This window comes from Bombus terrestris, chromosome 9 (genome assembly GCF_910591885.1).
Source record: "Bombus terrestris chromosome 9, iyBomTerr1.2, whole genome shotgun sequence".
Taxonomy (NCBI): Eukaryota; Metazoa; Arthropoda; class Insecta; order Hymenoptera; family Apidae; genus Bombus; species Bombus terrestris.
Window position 1 is genome coordinate 2196681 of NC_063277.1, and position 16281 is coordinate 2212961.

The following is a 16281-nucleotide window of genomic DNA, read 5'->3' on the forward strand; positions in this document are numbered from 1 at the left end:
CATGGCGATATCAATAATTCATGCGACGGATAGCCGATCGGTGACCGACTGGCATGTGCGTCTACGGTCCATAAATTGATTCGTTATATTTGAAGGTGTGAGAGGATAATCTAAACGATCTCCTCTAGTTATGTCGTCAATTTACGCATCCTAGGAATCCCTCTAGAACAGAGCAATTTCACTCTATGATCCCATTAGCACCAATTGAAGATTTCATGACAGGATACGCGATTATTGTTTTCGATAGATATTATAAAAATGGAAGTAAGTGCCGCGTTTATTACTTTCCGAATGGAAATAGGAATAAGAATCGTAAAATATTCTTTTGATTTCCCGGGGAAAGACAATCGTAGACGAGAGTTTTTGTTTCTTTCAACGAAGAGAAAATATGCATTTGATTCCCTTCTTCTTTTTCTTTTTGGATGGTTACGGATCTTCTTTAGTTCTGCCGTGAATTTACGGACTTCAAGAGTCTCTTTAGAATAGATCGATTCCACTTCACAATTTCAATTGCAGCAACCGAGAACCGAATATACATATTTCCCTTCTCTTTTTTCTTTTTCCATCAGTACGAGTACCTTGTGAAATTTCGCTTGTGAAAAAGCCCGTATATCCCACTAATGCCGATGCGTTTTTAAAAGAGTACAGAACATTAAGGCGCACCGTAACCTCCTAATGTCTTGCGAAAATTGAAACAACCCACTACTACACGCCACATACCAGCTACTGGACGTATTTCCCAAAGGTGTTCTCAATCCAAAAGACAGATAACCTGCCTTCGAATATCGACATTCTAGGATTTGTTCACGCATTCGATATCCTTATCTGAAAGTATAGTCACTTAACCACCTCTGGACAATTGTATAACACTGCAAGAAACTATCTCTTGACGTATCATTCAGTGCAAATACATATATTAGGTTGTCCGAAAAGTTTCTTTCGTTTTATGAGGAAATAATAGACGCACAACGATTTTTGTTTTATATTATTTTGTCGAACTACGTTCGATCCATCTTGTTATGTTGAGATAAATACCGCGACAGTTCACAGACTTGGTTTCACGTTTATATGAAGGTGCACTGTTGTAAAAGACACGTTTGCGAAAGAAAGACACTTTTCGGACAACCTAATACATATGAATGGATTAGTAACAATACAGTAGATAGTTTAGTTTTGTCATATAATAATAATAATAATACAAATAATAATAATAATAATAATAATAATAATAATAATAATAATAATAATAATAATAATACATGCACAACCTGGTGTAATTCATAAGTTAAACTGATCTTCCAAATAATTTTTCTTAGAAACGATACTTATTACTGCTTATTTCATTAGCGGTACGCGATATAATTAACAAACGTACAGTTGGAAGTGGCGCGATGGCAAGTTACGATAACAGTGTTACTAAATTTAGGCGAAACTTGTGGATTAAAGAAGGGTACAATGTGACGCTAATGTATAATATTGCAAGCCGTATACCGTCGTGGCCCACTTACACAAATAAATTCCTTTTGAATATTGATTCCTCATTGCGGTCGTTGCGGTTCTTGTACACCACTGCCAGATAATAGAACCGTGACTGTTTTCGAATTTGCCTGGCAGCATCAGGCAGACGTATTTGCAACCACTAACGAGCACACGAATACGCCCTACACTCCGCCGTTTAATTTGTAATATATAAGTTTATAACAAATCCAAACGCCAGACAATCGCGTATGGTCGGAGCACGTACATTAATTCCACTACAATAACGAATAATCCCTATTAGAATTAATTAAAAGGTAGCCGCTGTCATTGGAAAATAGCAGCTTAGCAGAAATTTCTATTCGTCGATTGTTCGTTCAACATTACTCCATAACTCACGCATTTCAGTTTATATGTTATTATATAATATTATCGCGAATATCCAAATACCACCGAAATGATATAACACCGTGAAACCACTTTGTCAATTAAAATTGTGAGGCGATGAATTGGTCGAAAGAGACTATTTTATGTTTCAGATGCTATGTAAAACGAACGAAATTTCGCAACTAAATTTTACAGATTATAAGTTATTTAATTACCTTATTCGATGAAAACGTTACGCTGTCACATGAGATGTATAATGAATGATGCAGAATAATTGTTTGGAAGCGAAGAAAGTAGAAGGCAGAAATTAAAATCTAACATAAATGGCTACAACTCGAAATCGAAATCGAACGAATGAATTTTGTTAGAAAAATGAAACGAATGCTGAAATAATTCATAAAACCAGGGAAATATCGAAGAGACCTAAGGAGAGAAAAAAGTAATGGAAATTAACCGAGGATAAACGTTTACTTCAGTAGAGTGGCTAGTCCGTAAGTTTTTTCGAGATTCAAATTCGTCCTGGTTTATGGCTCCACGATCGTTCGCTATTCGGTTTAGCTATATCGGCAAAGGACGATCGATAACCCTCAAATTAGATGCACCGTGTAAATAACGATCTCTCGCCTGCTTTATCCACGTATACAATTACTCGCGCAATACGATAACGTTGAAAGAAGATATCGCGAAAGAAATGGAAGAATTATTCCAGGCAAAGAATAAATTTGTTATTCCATGATATACATTCCAACGCAGTAGTCGGATTTACAAAGCAGCTGGTCGTGCGCCCCACTACCTCATTCCACGTAGTTGCACCACATTATTCCCAACGCGGCTACGAATCTCCCCTGCTTCTTGTCTCGCTCTATAATAATGTTTCCTGGGGCTGCAAGTTTTTTTTCTCTACTCCCAGTCTTCGCTTTGTCTTCTACCGACCGCCAGGCCTCGTGAGACTCAACATCTTGTTTCAACGTTACTGGAAGATCAGAATTCCAGCGAACGATGTGACAGACGGACCGAGATATTCTCGCGGGAACTCGAATGGACAAAAAGGAGAAAAGTCGACGACTGCCGGCTGGAGGTAGGCTGTGAGAGAGAAAAGACAGAAGGTGAACCGAGTTGGTTCCCCGCCTGGCACATTCATTTTTCTCGTTCTGCACGAGTCGGCGCTTGAAACGAAAACCCCCGAAATTTCAAGAAAGAACTCTTCCCGATCAACTGTGATACCATTATTCTGCTACTTGTCAATTGCTCCAACATTGCACTGTATTTGGTGACGCGAAGACGCATAGTGTCGCATCGGTCGCAAACAATGCGGTAAAAGGCGGAGGGAGCCGAGCTGTGCTCGTGAAGTTGTAACTGGCGTAGTACGTATTACGTACAATAAAGTACCGACTAGTGCAAGTTATACAGGAACATCTTGGAAAATGGTAACAACAATGACTCGGTTTGACACCGGTACGAATCGTACAATGGTCGCTCGAGATACGAAACTCGAAAAAATACGCGGTTCTTCGAAAGTTCTGCGACATGGCTACACCGTGTACAGCGATGGGAATAATACGAAGCTAAAGGTTCATGGAAATTTATGTCAGTTTCTATCTCCCCGACCGCGAATCATTCTTCGGACACTGGCAATATTTATCTGCTGCAAATCACAAGAAGACCGAGATACGTGTCGCGCGATAGATGAGTAATTTCGCATTGAATCATTTAATCTTTATTCTCGGATACGAGGGTGCACGGATTCGCGACGATATACACGTTCGTTATACTTTCGCGATTTATGTACTAACAGGTCAAGCGTTAATTATCGAGAGGGAATCCTATGAGACCGGCTTATGTAGAGCGGCCTGAAAATCGCCGATGAAATTAAAGTAGATAATCTTCTATAGATAACGTAAATTAAAACGACTAAATAATATGTATTTTGATATTTAACGAATACGCGGCTGTTATTAACCTTTGAAATCCGTGTTCTGTGTGCAGCGATACGCGTACTCGTCCGTAACAATCTCTGAAAGGAATTCCAAAGAGAATTCCTGCCGGTGAACGAACAACGCGGATTGCAACGATGCCAGAAACCCCTGGCTTCGGCGCAAGCCGGCAAATTACAAGAACAAATGTCGTTTCTTGAGCAATGCGGCTAACAATTCCTACAGAAAGAGATAGAAGTACATATAGATAGAGAGTGTGTGTAAGAGAAAGAGAGAGAGAGAGTGAGAGAGAGAGAGATAAAGGAATAACTGGTTCAAACTAAGTTCACGGGGGCAGCTAAGAATTAAAAGTGTTATCACAACACTAACGCGGACTACGGGAATATAGAATGATCAGCCGAGCATGAGGCGTAACGACGAGAGTGTAGCTTCTGAATGGTGTTGCTATATGTATACCGGGTGTTCCGAAAGGGGTCACCATAATTTACAGAGCGCGCGCAAACACTCATTTAAACTTCAACACGCCTTGACCATTATCCTAGGTTTAGGGACGTGGCAAAGGGAGGAAAGCGAAGGAAGGTGATGGTAAAGAGAAGGAACAAGAGAGGAAGTGAGAAAGAGAGAGAGAGAGAGAGAGAAAGCAACGACCAACTGTTCACAGTGCGACAGGAGAATCTAACAACGAACTATAATGGGATTTCAGCTTATCTCGCGGCCCTGAGAATTTTCCCGTAGTAGGAAAGCGAGGGAACATGTAACAGGGTAAAGGATAGAAGGTTGCTTGATGCGTGACACCACATTAATTACTGGTATGTTCCAAGAACCAACCAATTTCGAGACTCGCCCATACACTAGCAACCTGCCTTTCGATCCCTTCTCTCTGAACTATGTTCAAATTGTGTGCATTGCATCCCCTTTTACATCATCGCTATGATATCCTTGTTCTCGCGCTTCTTCTCGTCTTTCTCCCTCCCTCTCTCTAAACCTCTTGAATAAGGAGGAAGTCTCTTTAATCCTCTTTCGTTTCTCCGGTATAATCTGCTTCGCGTAACTCGCAGAAATTTCAAACACCCTCTTACATTTTACAACATTCGATACGAATGACGAACAAAAGGGAAACTCAACGAATTGTTACTTCTACCTGTACCCGTACGTGATCAACGAAAGGTAGCAAGAAAACGAGCAGTAAAAGCTAGAGTGGAGGACGACAAAAGAACAGCAGGTAAGAAAAATACGTTGCATATTAAGGGTAATTAATATTAATATAAACCGAACCGTATTATTAAATGAACACAGGAATTGTATTAATAAAACTGAGAACTTGCAGAAACATAATAAAAAGCAAACTACGGAAAAAGAAGATTATATGAATTATATACTGCATTATTCCATGATATTTCTTAGAAAGAGGAAGAAGAAGAAAAGGGATTGTATCTTACTCAAGAAACAACATCTCTTAGACATTCTTATTCCACTCTAAAACAGTTGTAAGAAAGCGCGAAGCATATAGCGTAAAATACTTCGCAACGCCTTCGGATAAGATCCTGTGTTTGGGCGCGTGTACGTACACATCCATACCAATGCTTTTAACCAAATGCATGTTTCACGAGAAACGTGTCATGGCGCGAGAGCAGACCTTTTTCCCACCGGCGAATAATTATTAGTCCTTCATCCCGGGCTGAGCAGCTTCCATCTCGGCGAGTTTCTTCTAACGCGAGCGAGCCTTCGGTTCTTACAACCAGCCAAAATAAATTCCGGATCATCGGCTATCGTGCACAGACGTCGAAACCGCGCGAAATAACTTGCCTCCAAAAAGTCTGAAATGCATTCTGCCTGGTCAGGTGTACGTTCGGTGGTGTACGACCGAATACGTACGCAGAACATTTCGAACGGTCGGCGCTTTTAAATCGTCCCCGTTTCTTTTCTTTTACCTTCTAGCCGCAGAGTTCTATCGCCGAACAAAAATATAACGTCATAAATTTCCCTTGGTTTACTGCTACAGAATCTTGGCATTAACACTTCAAGTAGCTAAGTAAGGGTGGAAAACGAGTAGAAAGAGCAAGAAAGAGAGATGCGAAGGGATCTGCAACGCATTTCAATGCACCTCGGTACAGAACATATTCCTCAACACATCCAGACAACCTGCCTCCAATACACGTGCAACATGCCACGCGTGTTTCTGTGAGCTTACACGATACGATCGTGCAACTACACGACTGTACGTGGCCGCACACGTGCACGCGTCTACATACAACTTCTACGAGCAAGCTATCCTCTTTCCACGCTGAAAAGTAGTACCGTTCGTTCTGCCTTCCAGCCGGTGCTTCATGACGAAGGATCCCGGAAAAACAGTCACGTTTATCATCGAGTTGGTGCGAGCGCATCGGGGATGAACCTACCGGGAGATATAAGCGCAGTAAGCGCAAGAAAACGGCTCGCGTGTAAAGATAAGATGCTCTAATGTACGAACGTATAATGGTTCATTTCTGTCTACCAAGAAAAATGGTATTGGCCGATGAAAGCAGCCCCTGCCCTAACGAATTCTCGTAAACATACGAGCATTTCCACTACTTGCCGTGCGCGAGCCTCACGACGAAATGTAAACGCGCAGCCGACTGAAAAATAAAAGGATTTCGATGTAACACCAGCGTACGTATCTGCTGACGCGTTTTACGCTACAATTCAGGATACCCGCTCTCTCTCACAGAGCAAAATTGATTCTCGTTACGAGCAGAATGTTTATCATTCTTAAAAGCATGCACAATTTTATCATCCAGTTTCTGTTAAACGTGGTCTGTTTAAAAAGTAACAGTCACGAATTTTACGTCAGCACAGCGATGTAAATATTTGATCTTTAAGCGTCCGATATCTTGCTGTCTTATCAATATTAAAAAAATACTTAAGGACGAACTCTATAAAATGCATTAGCATACGCGTGCATCCGTATGAAGAGACGAGGGCAGTTACCTCGTCTCTGCCACTTGAAAGTGGTCCCCTAGCACGCTTGCTAGTGCTTCGCAACAACGAAACCTGGAATAATAATCTCATTTATCATTATATGCACGAGCACTGAAAGAAGAGCCGGCGGTAAAAAAATTTCCATAGAATTAAATTCAAAAAATTAAAACTCTAATAGAACATCGGTCGCTATAGTAGGTAGATACCGATAAAATCCATTTTTTATAAGAAAACTAACGAATAAAAATTAAAAGCTTTCCAAGCATCATCTTAACCTTGACCCAAATTCTTTTCCATCGTTCGTCTACCTTTATAAACTAAATTAGGTAAATTGGCAAACCGGGAAAGAATTTTTCTTTGGCTCGCTGACAAGAGGTGGATACCAAGTCAATTTTATTCTGTCGTTCGATTCACTAACAGACTTCCAGAGGCTAAAATACCGCTTTGATAATATAGTCGGAACAATTTACGTATTTCCAGCGATCAAACCGCTTTCCTCGTGTTCGAAAAATCGAATTCGTTTCGAAGATTGATAACATTGATTTCGCGCTGCGATTATTTACCGATTGACCCGGTGAACATGCGATAGGTGGAAACGGGCGTAAAAAAGGTAGAAAAATTTCGAAGTAGAGAACGAAGAAGGAGCGATTCGAAAGGGCGTAGGAGCATCGAGGAGGCGGAGAGATCGTGCAGAACCGGCGGACGTGCGCCTCTTTTTCTACTGTCGAGTGCAACGAACAGAACTTGCGCGTCAGGCGTCGGTGAAAACGCGCAAGCACCCTCTGCCACACTGGTGCATGCGCAATGGTGTATTGATCCCAGAAAATTTGAGATGCACGTAACATCATCCAGTGGTCCATTGGCCGTACAGAATGTCATTTCTGTTCTGCGCTCGTCCGGCTTTTCGCGAATGAAACGGGACGCGTCAGTAATGCGAGACCGATCGACTCCTCTTCGTATTCCTGATTGCCGGTCATCGCAGTCACCCAACAATTCGAAGAAACCGCGCTAGATTATAAAAATCGTGAAACACGAGAGAAAATCTTTTAAGAAGAGCGCTCGAGAAGGCTGAAACAAACGGCAATCGCAAGTACGTAATTTTTCTTTCAACTTTCTCGTAAACATTGATAGATGGAGAAGCATCGATTTTTATAGATCGATAGATACAATTTTATAGGCTTCTTCGTTTCTAATTTTGTATACTCGATTAACGGATAAGATGATGTGATTTATTTGCTGTAAATTTAACGTATCTTTCCGCAACTATTTATGTTACTTTGTGGTTTAAATTAATTTCAAGAGACACTTTGTCTTAAGCCTCTTTCACGTCCGATTATTCTGAGAAACTGGAAGTAAATTTATGCGTGTTAATTTATAGCCAATTAAGAACTTACGCGGCTGAAACGCGTGATTATTTCAAAATGAGACTTACACTGACAACGCGATTGTAAATATTGCAAAGTGTGACTGTCCGTATATTAGAACGTTGGCCCGAAGTAACGTATCAAATATTAAAACACGTAATTTATTAACTGCAGCTAATTTTCATAGAAAAATAATACAAACAAACAGCAATTAGCGCAACAGGTTTATAATTTCGCGAAGCAGCGATGCATATATACATGTATTTTACATATATAATCGAGCTATACATATATAATCTGCAGATAGATCATTGTGTTTAAATTAGCGACAAGTATTTGTTATACGATTAATTCCCGGATTATAATTGTTTGTAACTTTTATATAACAAACAGGATGCCAATTGGACTCGAGTACAAAAACTAGCCAGGAAACATTCACTCGAAATGATACTGCAGGCAATCATCTTGATCCTTTCTGCAAGGATATGCTACAGCAATCCCGATGCAAAGAGGCTGTACGACGATTTACTGTCGAATTACAATCGACTGATTCGTCCCGTTTCTAATAACAATGACACCGTAGTCGTTAAACTAGGACTTCGTCTGTCCCAACTCATAGATCTCGTACGTGATCCTTTCATATAATCGATTTCATGTAAAAAAGAAACGTGGTTTTTGAACACCAACGAACATTTATCAAATACAATTTTAAAGTAACGCAATAACATTAAAAATTTACAGAATTTGAAGGATCAAATTCTCACGACCAACGTTTGGCTCGAACACGTAAGTCTTGAATAGTTTAAACAACTATTTGCCAAGTATGTACGTTGCTTAATAAAGACGAACTTTGCCCAGGAATGGCAAGACCACAAATTCCAGTGGGATCCAGCAGAATACGGAGGTGTCACTGAACTCTATGTACCTAGCGAACACATATGGCTTCCGGACATTGTACTTTACAACAAGTATGTAAGATGAACCAACCTTATCTCGAGCTTTTCGCATTACCGAGCCTCGCCGAGATAAAATTAAAATCATGATCACTTTCAGTGCGGACGGAGAGTACGGCGTGACTACAATGACAAAAGCTATTCTTCATTACACTGGGAAAGTCCTTTGGACACCTCCAGCAATTTTCAAATCCTCCTGCGAGATAGACGTCCGATACTTTCCATTCGATCAGCAAACTTGCTTCATGAAATTCGGTTCATGGACCTATGATGGTATTCAGGTAAATTTCTACGCTAAAAGCTGATAATTCTAACTAAATAATTTTTCTGATATCTCGATACTACGTTCAGATCGACTTGAAACACATTAATCAAAACACGGGAGACAAAGTCGAAGTTGGCATCGATCTTCGCGAATATTACCCCAGCGTCGAATGGGATATATTGGGAGTTCCAGCGGAGCGACACAAGAAGTATTATCCCTGCTGCGACGAACCCTATCCTGACATTTTCTTTAACATCACTCTACGTCGAAAAACGCTGTTCTATACGGTGAATCTAATCGTGCCCTGCGTGAGCATCTCTTACTTATCGGTGCTCGCATTTTACCTACCCGCCGACTCTGGCGAGAAAATCGCCCTCTGCATTAACATTCTCCTATCGCAGACAATGTTTTTCCTCTTGATATCAGAAATCATACCATCCACGTCGCTAGCACTACCGTTGTTAGGCAAATACTTACTTTTCACGATGATTCTAGTCGGTCTTTCGGTAGTTATAACGATTATTATACTAAACGTTCACTATCGTAAACCAAGCACTCATAAAATGGCACCGTGGGTGAGGAAGATTTTCATAAGAAGATTACCGAAACTCCTTTTAATGAGAGTACCCGATGATCTTCTCAACGATCTTGCCGCGCATAAAATACACGGCAGAGGAAAATACGGTAAGAAAAGCAAATTCAACGCTGCGGTAGCGGCTGCCGTGCAATCCTCTTCGATAGTCTCTTCACCGGATTCCGCTCGCCACCAACGGATCGGCGGTAGATACCGTAAATTTTCTGTTCTATTAAGTCGTTAAGGACCAACGTTTATCAACTCGCCATTCCATTTCCATTCATTTTTTTGTTTAATCGTTTTGTATATCGTTAAATTCTGTTTTTTAATATTGTGGTTACGAACAACAGTCACAAGAATTTGTTTATATTTTTTCGTTACCATTTCTTCTTTCATCTAGGTCCTATCATTTTACGAAATTTGAAGAAATTGAAGTATCTATAGCGGAGATTCTCAGCCTCTCCATAAATGCTTGCAAACCACTAAACCAAAATTAAGAGTATCCTCTTTTTATACTTTTGATTTGTGCAATGAATTTTTATAGTATGTCTATTATTTGGTTAAATTATTTGTGACCTGCTAAAATAATATTTTATTTATACTGTATTTTACTTTATTTATATCTTTCAATAACGTTGCATTTACATACTTTTTCGGTATTATTTTATCGTTTGGTCCTTAATCAAGTAAAAGAAACGAAAAGAGCAGGTGTAAGAGGATAATTTTTTTCAGGATGTAATGGATTGCATACAACGTCTGCGCATAACAGATTTCTTGGTGGTATCGGTGGGTATAATGGACTTCCTACGGTAATGTCCGGATTGGACGAGTCTCTGAGCGACGTAACTCCTAGGAAGAAGTATCCCTTCGAACTTGAGAAAGCGTTGCACAATGTGATGTTCATTCAACATCACATACAACGACAAGACGAGTTTAATGCGGTACGTATCTATATGTTAGATGAAGAAAGAGAAGGTTCTGAAATATACAATCTTTTCTTTTCTTGTTCCACAGGAAGATCAGGACTGGGGTTTCGTAGCAATGGTTCTTGATAGACTTTTTCTGTGGATCTTCACAATAGCTTCGATCGTTGGCACGTTCATCATTCTTTGCGAGGCCCCAGCACTTCGTGACAATACCAAACCAATCGACATGGAGTATTCTTCTGTGGCTCAACAACAATTTCTTCCTCATGGCGATTTGTTACAAACTATCGTATAAAACTTTTAGGAGAAATAGACACACTTAAAGAAGCTGAGGTGCTGATTTCACGTATTTCTCATAGGAATTCACGAAGTTATAGTACGATATCGCACCAATCAAACATTTTATTTCTGAATTTTCCTTATTCGGACGAATCAACAACCTCAGCTTCCTTGTCGTTTTTATCATAAAATATACAAATTTTCAATAGCATTGCAAATGTCTAAAAGTATGTTTAAGTTGTACTTGATAGTATAATACGTGCACATAACGAATAAGTGCTCTTGAATAACAATAAACGTGTTAATGTTATTTGTAGAAATTTTGTAACGTCGATTACGTAGAACGGTTAAAACGGAATATTAATTGTCCATCAAAATCTGTGTATAGGGAGAAACATTTTCTGCTCGAATCGATATCTTCCCGAAGAGCAATGAAGAAAATTGTTATGTAGTAAATTTTTTCAACTACTAAAATATAAATCAACCTTTTTCATTAAAAATGAAATATATATACTCTAACTCGTTCGATATCTTGTATGCCTATAAAAATTAAATAAACGACAATTATAAAGCATTTTATTATTTATTTATAACTGCGTGACTGTACTCTGTCATATTCTATATACTTACAGTCACATTTGGTTACATTTACACTTTCCTATATAATATATACCATTTGAAAACTAAAGTATAATTTATTATGTTAAACACGTACAAGGAAAATGTCATACATTAAAATACATGTATATATGTGTATATATATATTATATATATATATATATATATATAAATTTATATATATATATATATATAATTCTATATATAAATATATATAATATATATATATATATATATATATATATATATATATATATATATATTATATATATATATTATATATATATATTATATATATATATTAAAATGCTAAAAAATTGGCCGTGTGAATCGCACGTAAAACCAAATCAATAACGTTGAAGTTATTTGCGATATAATATCGTCATAGTTAAGTCAGAGGACATAGATATGGTATATAAAAAGAACAAAACAGTAGTGCTTATAAATGGAATCATAGAAACGCTTGAGTGATTATCTTAAACACGTGGAACATCAAACAGTACGTCAATCGCAATAACTTGGAATATTGTATCCAGTATTATCTCTCTGGAATATCAATGAATGTTCGAAGATATTCAGGAAATCATCAATTTTATTTAGAATTTCCCTTTACGCAAGAGTCTTTTTCTGGAAGTGACTATCTAATATTCGATATAAATTATTTGTACAAAGAACAAAACCGAAAACAGAAACAGACAAACCAAAATTCTCTTGTTATTATCCTCGTCGCTAATGTAATTCTGATATTTTTCGTGCAAATCCTTTTGCAATCTGCATAAAAATATATATAATAGTTTATATATCTATATAATATTCAGGAATTCATTTCACTTAAAGTTCCGGAAGCACCAATAAAATACAAGAATAAAAATACGCGAACATTGTTGCATACAAGAGGTGGAACGACCTGCCTTTACTCACTCTCAATTCTCAACTAATCGTTCCCTTCTCTCTTATCCGCTAAAGTGAAACACATTGAAAGAAATAAGATATTTAGCATAAACAGGGGAGACATTACCTCTTCTGCGTTACAGATGCATTTCTCTCTCTCTCTCTCTCTCTCTCTCTCTCTCTCACTTTCTATCTACTTTTTCTTATCTCTCTCCCTCTCTTTCACTCAACATTTCTAAAAAAGTCTCTAAGACTATATGGAATATGACAAATGCGAGTGAGAACAATACTGCTCACAGGTTCAACGCTCGAAAATATCTTTATAATATTATCGCACACTATCTGTAAATTTCACACGCACACGCTCGATCACATTGTCTCATATATAAATCAACATGGAATCTACAATTGTCGAGTCTATCACACATAATAGAATGCATTCATATCTTATCTCGTAAAGAATAAGCGTCACATATAGTTATCTTGTAATATGACCTATGACAATCTCGTCGAATAGCTCTTTCTCTTAACGTAATTCGCGACAAGCAGGGAATATCGTCTAGTCCTCATAATGTTACACTGTATCTGATTACATAGAAGACCGCGTAACGATATATAAGTATACGTGTATCGCGATCTGCTCAACCCTTCCATGTACCAATATAATTTTTACATTTCGGACAAAAGTGGTGAACGCTCATGAAGCTACTCATACAGTATGGCAGACACGAGCAAAGGCAACATCTGAAATTTGAAAGGACATCGGTGAGAATTGATTTACTAGGATCTAACAGATAAACACATACACCAACACGAAACCAACATATTCCATAGATGAACAAAAGCTAATCCTTAAAAACTGATGCAAAACCTTCATGCCAATGTATAGACGAAAGTCCCTTGCGCTTGAAAATTTAATCTGAATTCAATCAGAAACCTGCATGCTATATCCATAAAACGATATCTGTGAATCTTGAGCAATCGCGGAACAAAAAGCAGCAATATATTCTTACATATAGTGTATTCTTGGTAACATTTAGATTTAGAAAATTATCGCAAGTATTAGAGATATGACATATTTTCTAAAGAAATTACATTTTTATAGAAACTATCGTGACATAACATAAGTAGAATGTTAATTGAGAAACAAATTAAAAGTAAGTAAAGCAATGCAAGCATTAATTTCAATAGCGTAAGCAACAAAGCAAATATTAGAAATAAATGTAGATGTGTACACTTACCCAAGTAAGCAAAGCACGATACAACAGAGATGGGCGCTTGGTTGATGATCCGATATCGTAGTGGTTTTAATACTGGCATGACACGTTGGGCAAGTCGTTTTTGTTGGATTTGGAGTCAGGGAAAAAATCACTGGCTGATAGACAACTCGGAACTCTGGCGGAGGAACTGTATTCGGATTTGCATTATATGGTGTCTGCGATTGCGGCGGAGGTTCGCTGGGTCCTGAATAATTCGCTGGATATGGCATCGTTGTTTGATTCGGCGGCGGATTATCTGAAATTTCAATCAACTCCTATTCGTTCAATGTGTCATCAAACGTTTCTATATATTACTACTGATATATTGATTATTACGTGATTAAGTTTATACATTATGCCCTAGAAATCATAATATTGAATCGTAACATAAATTTGTCATACTTTTATATATTTACAACCATATGTAAATATGTTACAACCTAATAGGTTGAAATATTTCAGAGTTTCAATACACTAGTTTTGTAAAATACTATCTTGTAACAAAAATTATTATCATTGAATAGCATACTTTTATTTTATTACTACTTTAGGATTTTTTATTTAACAATTTTATGTGTTCGTTTACGCTGTTTGAAACCTTTTAGACAGATGACATTTATCTTATCGTAACATTCTAAACATCTCCAGTGAACTCAACCGGTTAGCGGTGTAAGTCTCCGCTGAGAAAATAAACACCGGCCATTGGTAAACATACATATAACGTGGTAGACAACGCGTTAAAAAGCAATAAAATGACACGTACGAGTTGGAATTGGCATAGATGATGGTCCTACTGGATATGGTGGAATGTTTGGTTGGAGAGATATACGAGCTGCATTTTCAACAGCTTCCTCATAAGACGGGGGTGCTGACGGTGGAGCAGCCGACGATTGAGTACTTCCACTGGCGAACCCAATATTTTTTTCCATTTTTTCTAAAACGACATTTAAATATACTATAAGTATCGAATATTTAAATAAGAAAAGGACTTATACTAGATATGTATATATAATTCGATAGTAAACCAAATAAATCTAATTCCAATCTGCAACATAAATTAGATAAAGTCGGAGATTGCGGGTATAATTGCGGTTCAAGACAAACGAACGTGAACAAATGAGCGCGAAATATAGTTATTTATTCGCGAAAGTGCGAATAGAAAGTTAGACGGATGTTAAGTAATAGAGACAGTGCGAAGTACGCTCGTTTATCGGGCCGTGCCTAAGAAATTTAGGGCCCGGTATGTATTCATGTTCTTCGTTCCGCGAAATACATATTACGTGGCCTTGCTTTTCGATTGTAGCTCGAATGATTCCATTTAATATCAACTCAATACACGCAAGCAACTACATACATTAAAATTGTTATGAAGTATAAGTTATCGTAGTTAAGTATGTAGTTAGAATTTTTTTTGCAGATTTAAATACATAATAATTATCATAAAAAAATTTAATCATGACTCAGTATAAATTTCCGTTGTTACACGTAATCCTTCTAGAGGAAGCACAGACGTAACATATATTACAAAATCAACAGTGATGATATCAATATTTATTTATTTCATATAGTTTTCGTTATATATCCTAAATTCATCGAAGTTGGTAGTTAACAACTTCTCAGGATGTGGAAAAATATATAACGTGTTTGAGAAAATTAATTTTTTATAATATAAAAACACGTGCGACTTGGTTATCTGAGCATCTCATTATACATATAAAGTAACTTAAGCGATAGATAAATTAATTTTGCCAGTTTAAATATATTGAATACACACATGACGTAAAAATTTAACGCATCGATGTACTCTTTTCACAATTATGACAAGGCTACTGCAATCAACGTTACAATACATTCTAATTACAGTTGTATAGAAATACGCTTACATAAACAAAAATAATTTTCAGAGAAAATAAACAATAGTAAAACAATATTCTTACCGAAATTAAAATCTTACGATTTCAGAGTCGCTTAGACGTCTCCACTTATGGAGAGGTTATAGTTGAACAGTTCAACGTATTAATGGATTGCTTGCACACTAAAAGAACCATATGTATCATACTATTTGATATTTAGTTATCTTGGAACATTACACCGAATTTCTTTTATGCGTATTTATAGGAGAGGCGTAGAGAAACACACAGAATTTACAGAAAACTGTCACAGTATATACTACACTGATACGACTGACAAGACTCTGTCGCAACTTTTCCCAGCGACCAATCAACGTACTCGTATTATTCCAGTAGCGAAACCGGAGGAAATGGCGCGAGACATTAAAATTAATTCTGTGTATAAATAACTTTTACTAAAATATGACTATTCTACAAAAATTTCATTATTTTTATGAAGTGTTTGCTAATTTCATGAGTCAACAAGATTTTTATATATGTGCCATAA

At 37.4% G+C, this 16281-nt stretch overlaps 2 protein-coding genes across 3 annotated transcripts; one reads left to right on the forward strand and one right to left on the reverse strand.

The window, feature by feature from the left end:
• The first annotated feature begins 7594 nt into the window (after positions 1-7594).
• Positions 7595-11690, forward strand: LOC100647301 (acetylcholine receptor subunit alpha-L1). Of its 2 annotated transcripts, none has more exons than XM_003397511.4 (8): positions 7595-7845; positions 8513-8743; positions 8861-8905; positions 8978-9087; positions 9173-9353; positions 9424-10117; positions 10644-10852; positions 10926-11690. In XM_003397511.4, exons 2-8 carry the CDS (start codon positions 8564-8566, stop codon positions 11130-11132), a joined length of 1626 nt encoding a protein of 541 aa, XP_003397559.1. In that variant the 5' UTR covers positions 7595-7845; positions 8513-8563; the 3' UTR covers positions 11133-11690. The 2 variants fall into 2 exon arrangements, with proteins under 2 accessions (XP_003397559.1, XP_012166790.1); XM_012311400.3 differs by having other exon boundaries at positions 7596-7845; positions 9424-10126.
• A 618-nt stretch (positions 11691-12308) lies between these two features.
• On the reverse strand, positions 12309-16096 carry LOC100647504 (lipopolysaccharide-induced tumor necrosis factor-alpha factor homolog). Its single transcript, XM_003397512.4, has 4 exons — positions 15822-16096; positions 14648-14818; positions 13867-14140; positions 12309-13369 (listed from the first exon to the last, which is right to left on the reverse strand). The coding sequence occupies exons 2-4, from the start codon at positions 14811-14813 to the stop codon at positions 13267-13269; spliced, it is 543 nt and encodes a 180-aa protein (XP_003397560.1). The 5' UTR covers positions 14814-14818; positions 15822-16096; the 3' UTR covers positions 12309-13266.
• Between the last annotated feature and the right edge of the window lie 185 nt (positions 16097-16281).

Excerpts from the sequence above, each read along its gene's own strand:
- LOC100647301 (XM_012311400.3), top strand. The coding sequence starts at position 8,564 with ATGATACTGCAGGCAATCATCTTGATCCTTTCTGCAAGGATATGCTAC. Across the intron at positions 9,354-9,423 it reads GGACCTATGATGGTATTCAG|ATCGACTTGAAACACATTAA; the intron begins GTAAATTTCTAC and ends TACTACGTTCAG. Across the intron at positions 10,127-10,643 it reads ACGGATCGGCGGTAGATACC|GATGTAATGGATTGCATACA; the intron begins GTAAATTTTCTG and ends AATTTTTTTCAG.
- LOC100647504 (XM_003397512.4), bottom strand. The coding sequence starts at position 14,813 with ATGGAAAAAAATATTGGGTTCGCCAGTGGAAGTACTCAATCGTCGGCT. Across the intron at positions 14,141-14,647 it reads ATCTATGCCAATTCCAACTC|ATAATCCGCCGCCGAATCAA; the intron begins GTACGTGTCATT and ends TTGAAATTTCAG. Across the intron at positions 13,370-13,866 it reads ATCGTGCTTTGCTTACTTGG|ATGTTGCCTTTGCTCGTGTC; the intron begins GTAAGTGTACAC and ends TTCAAATTTCAG.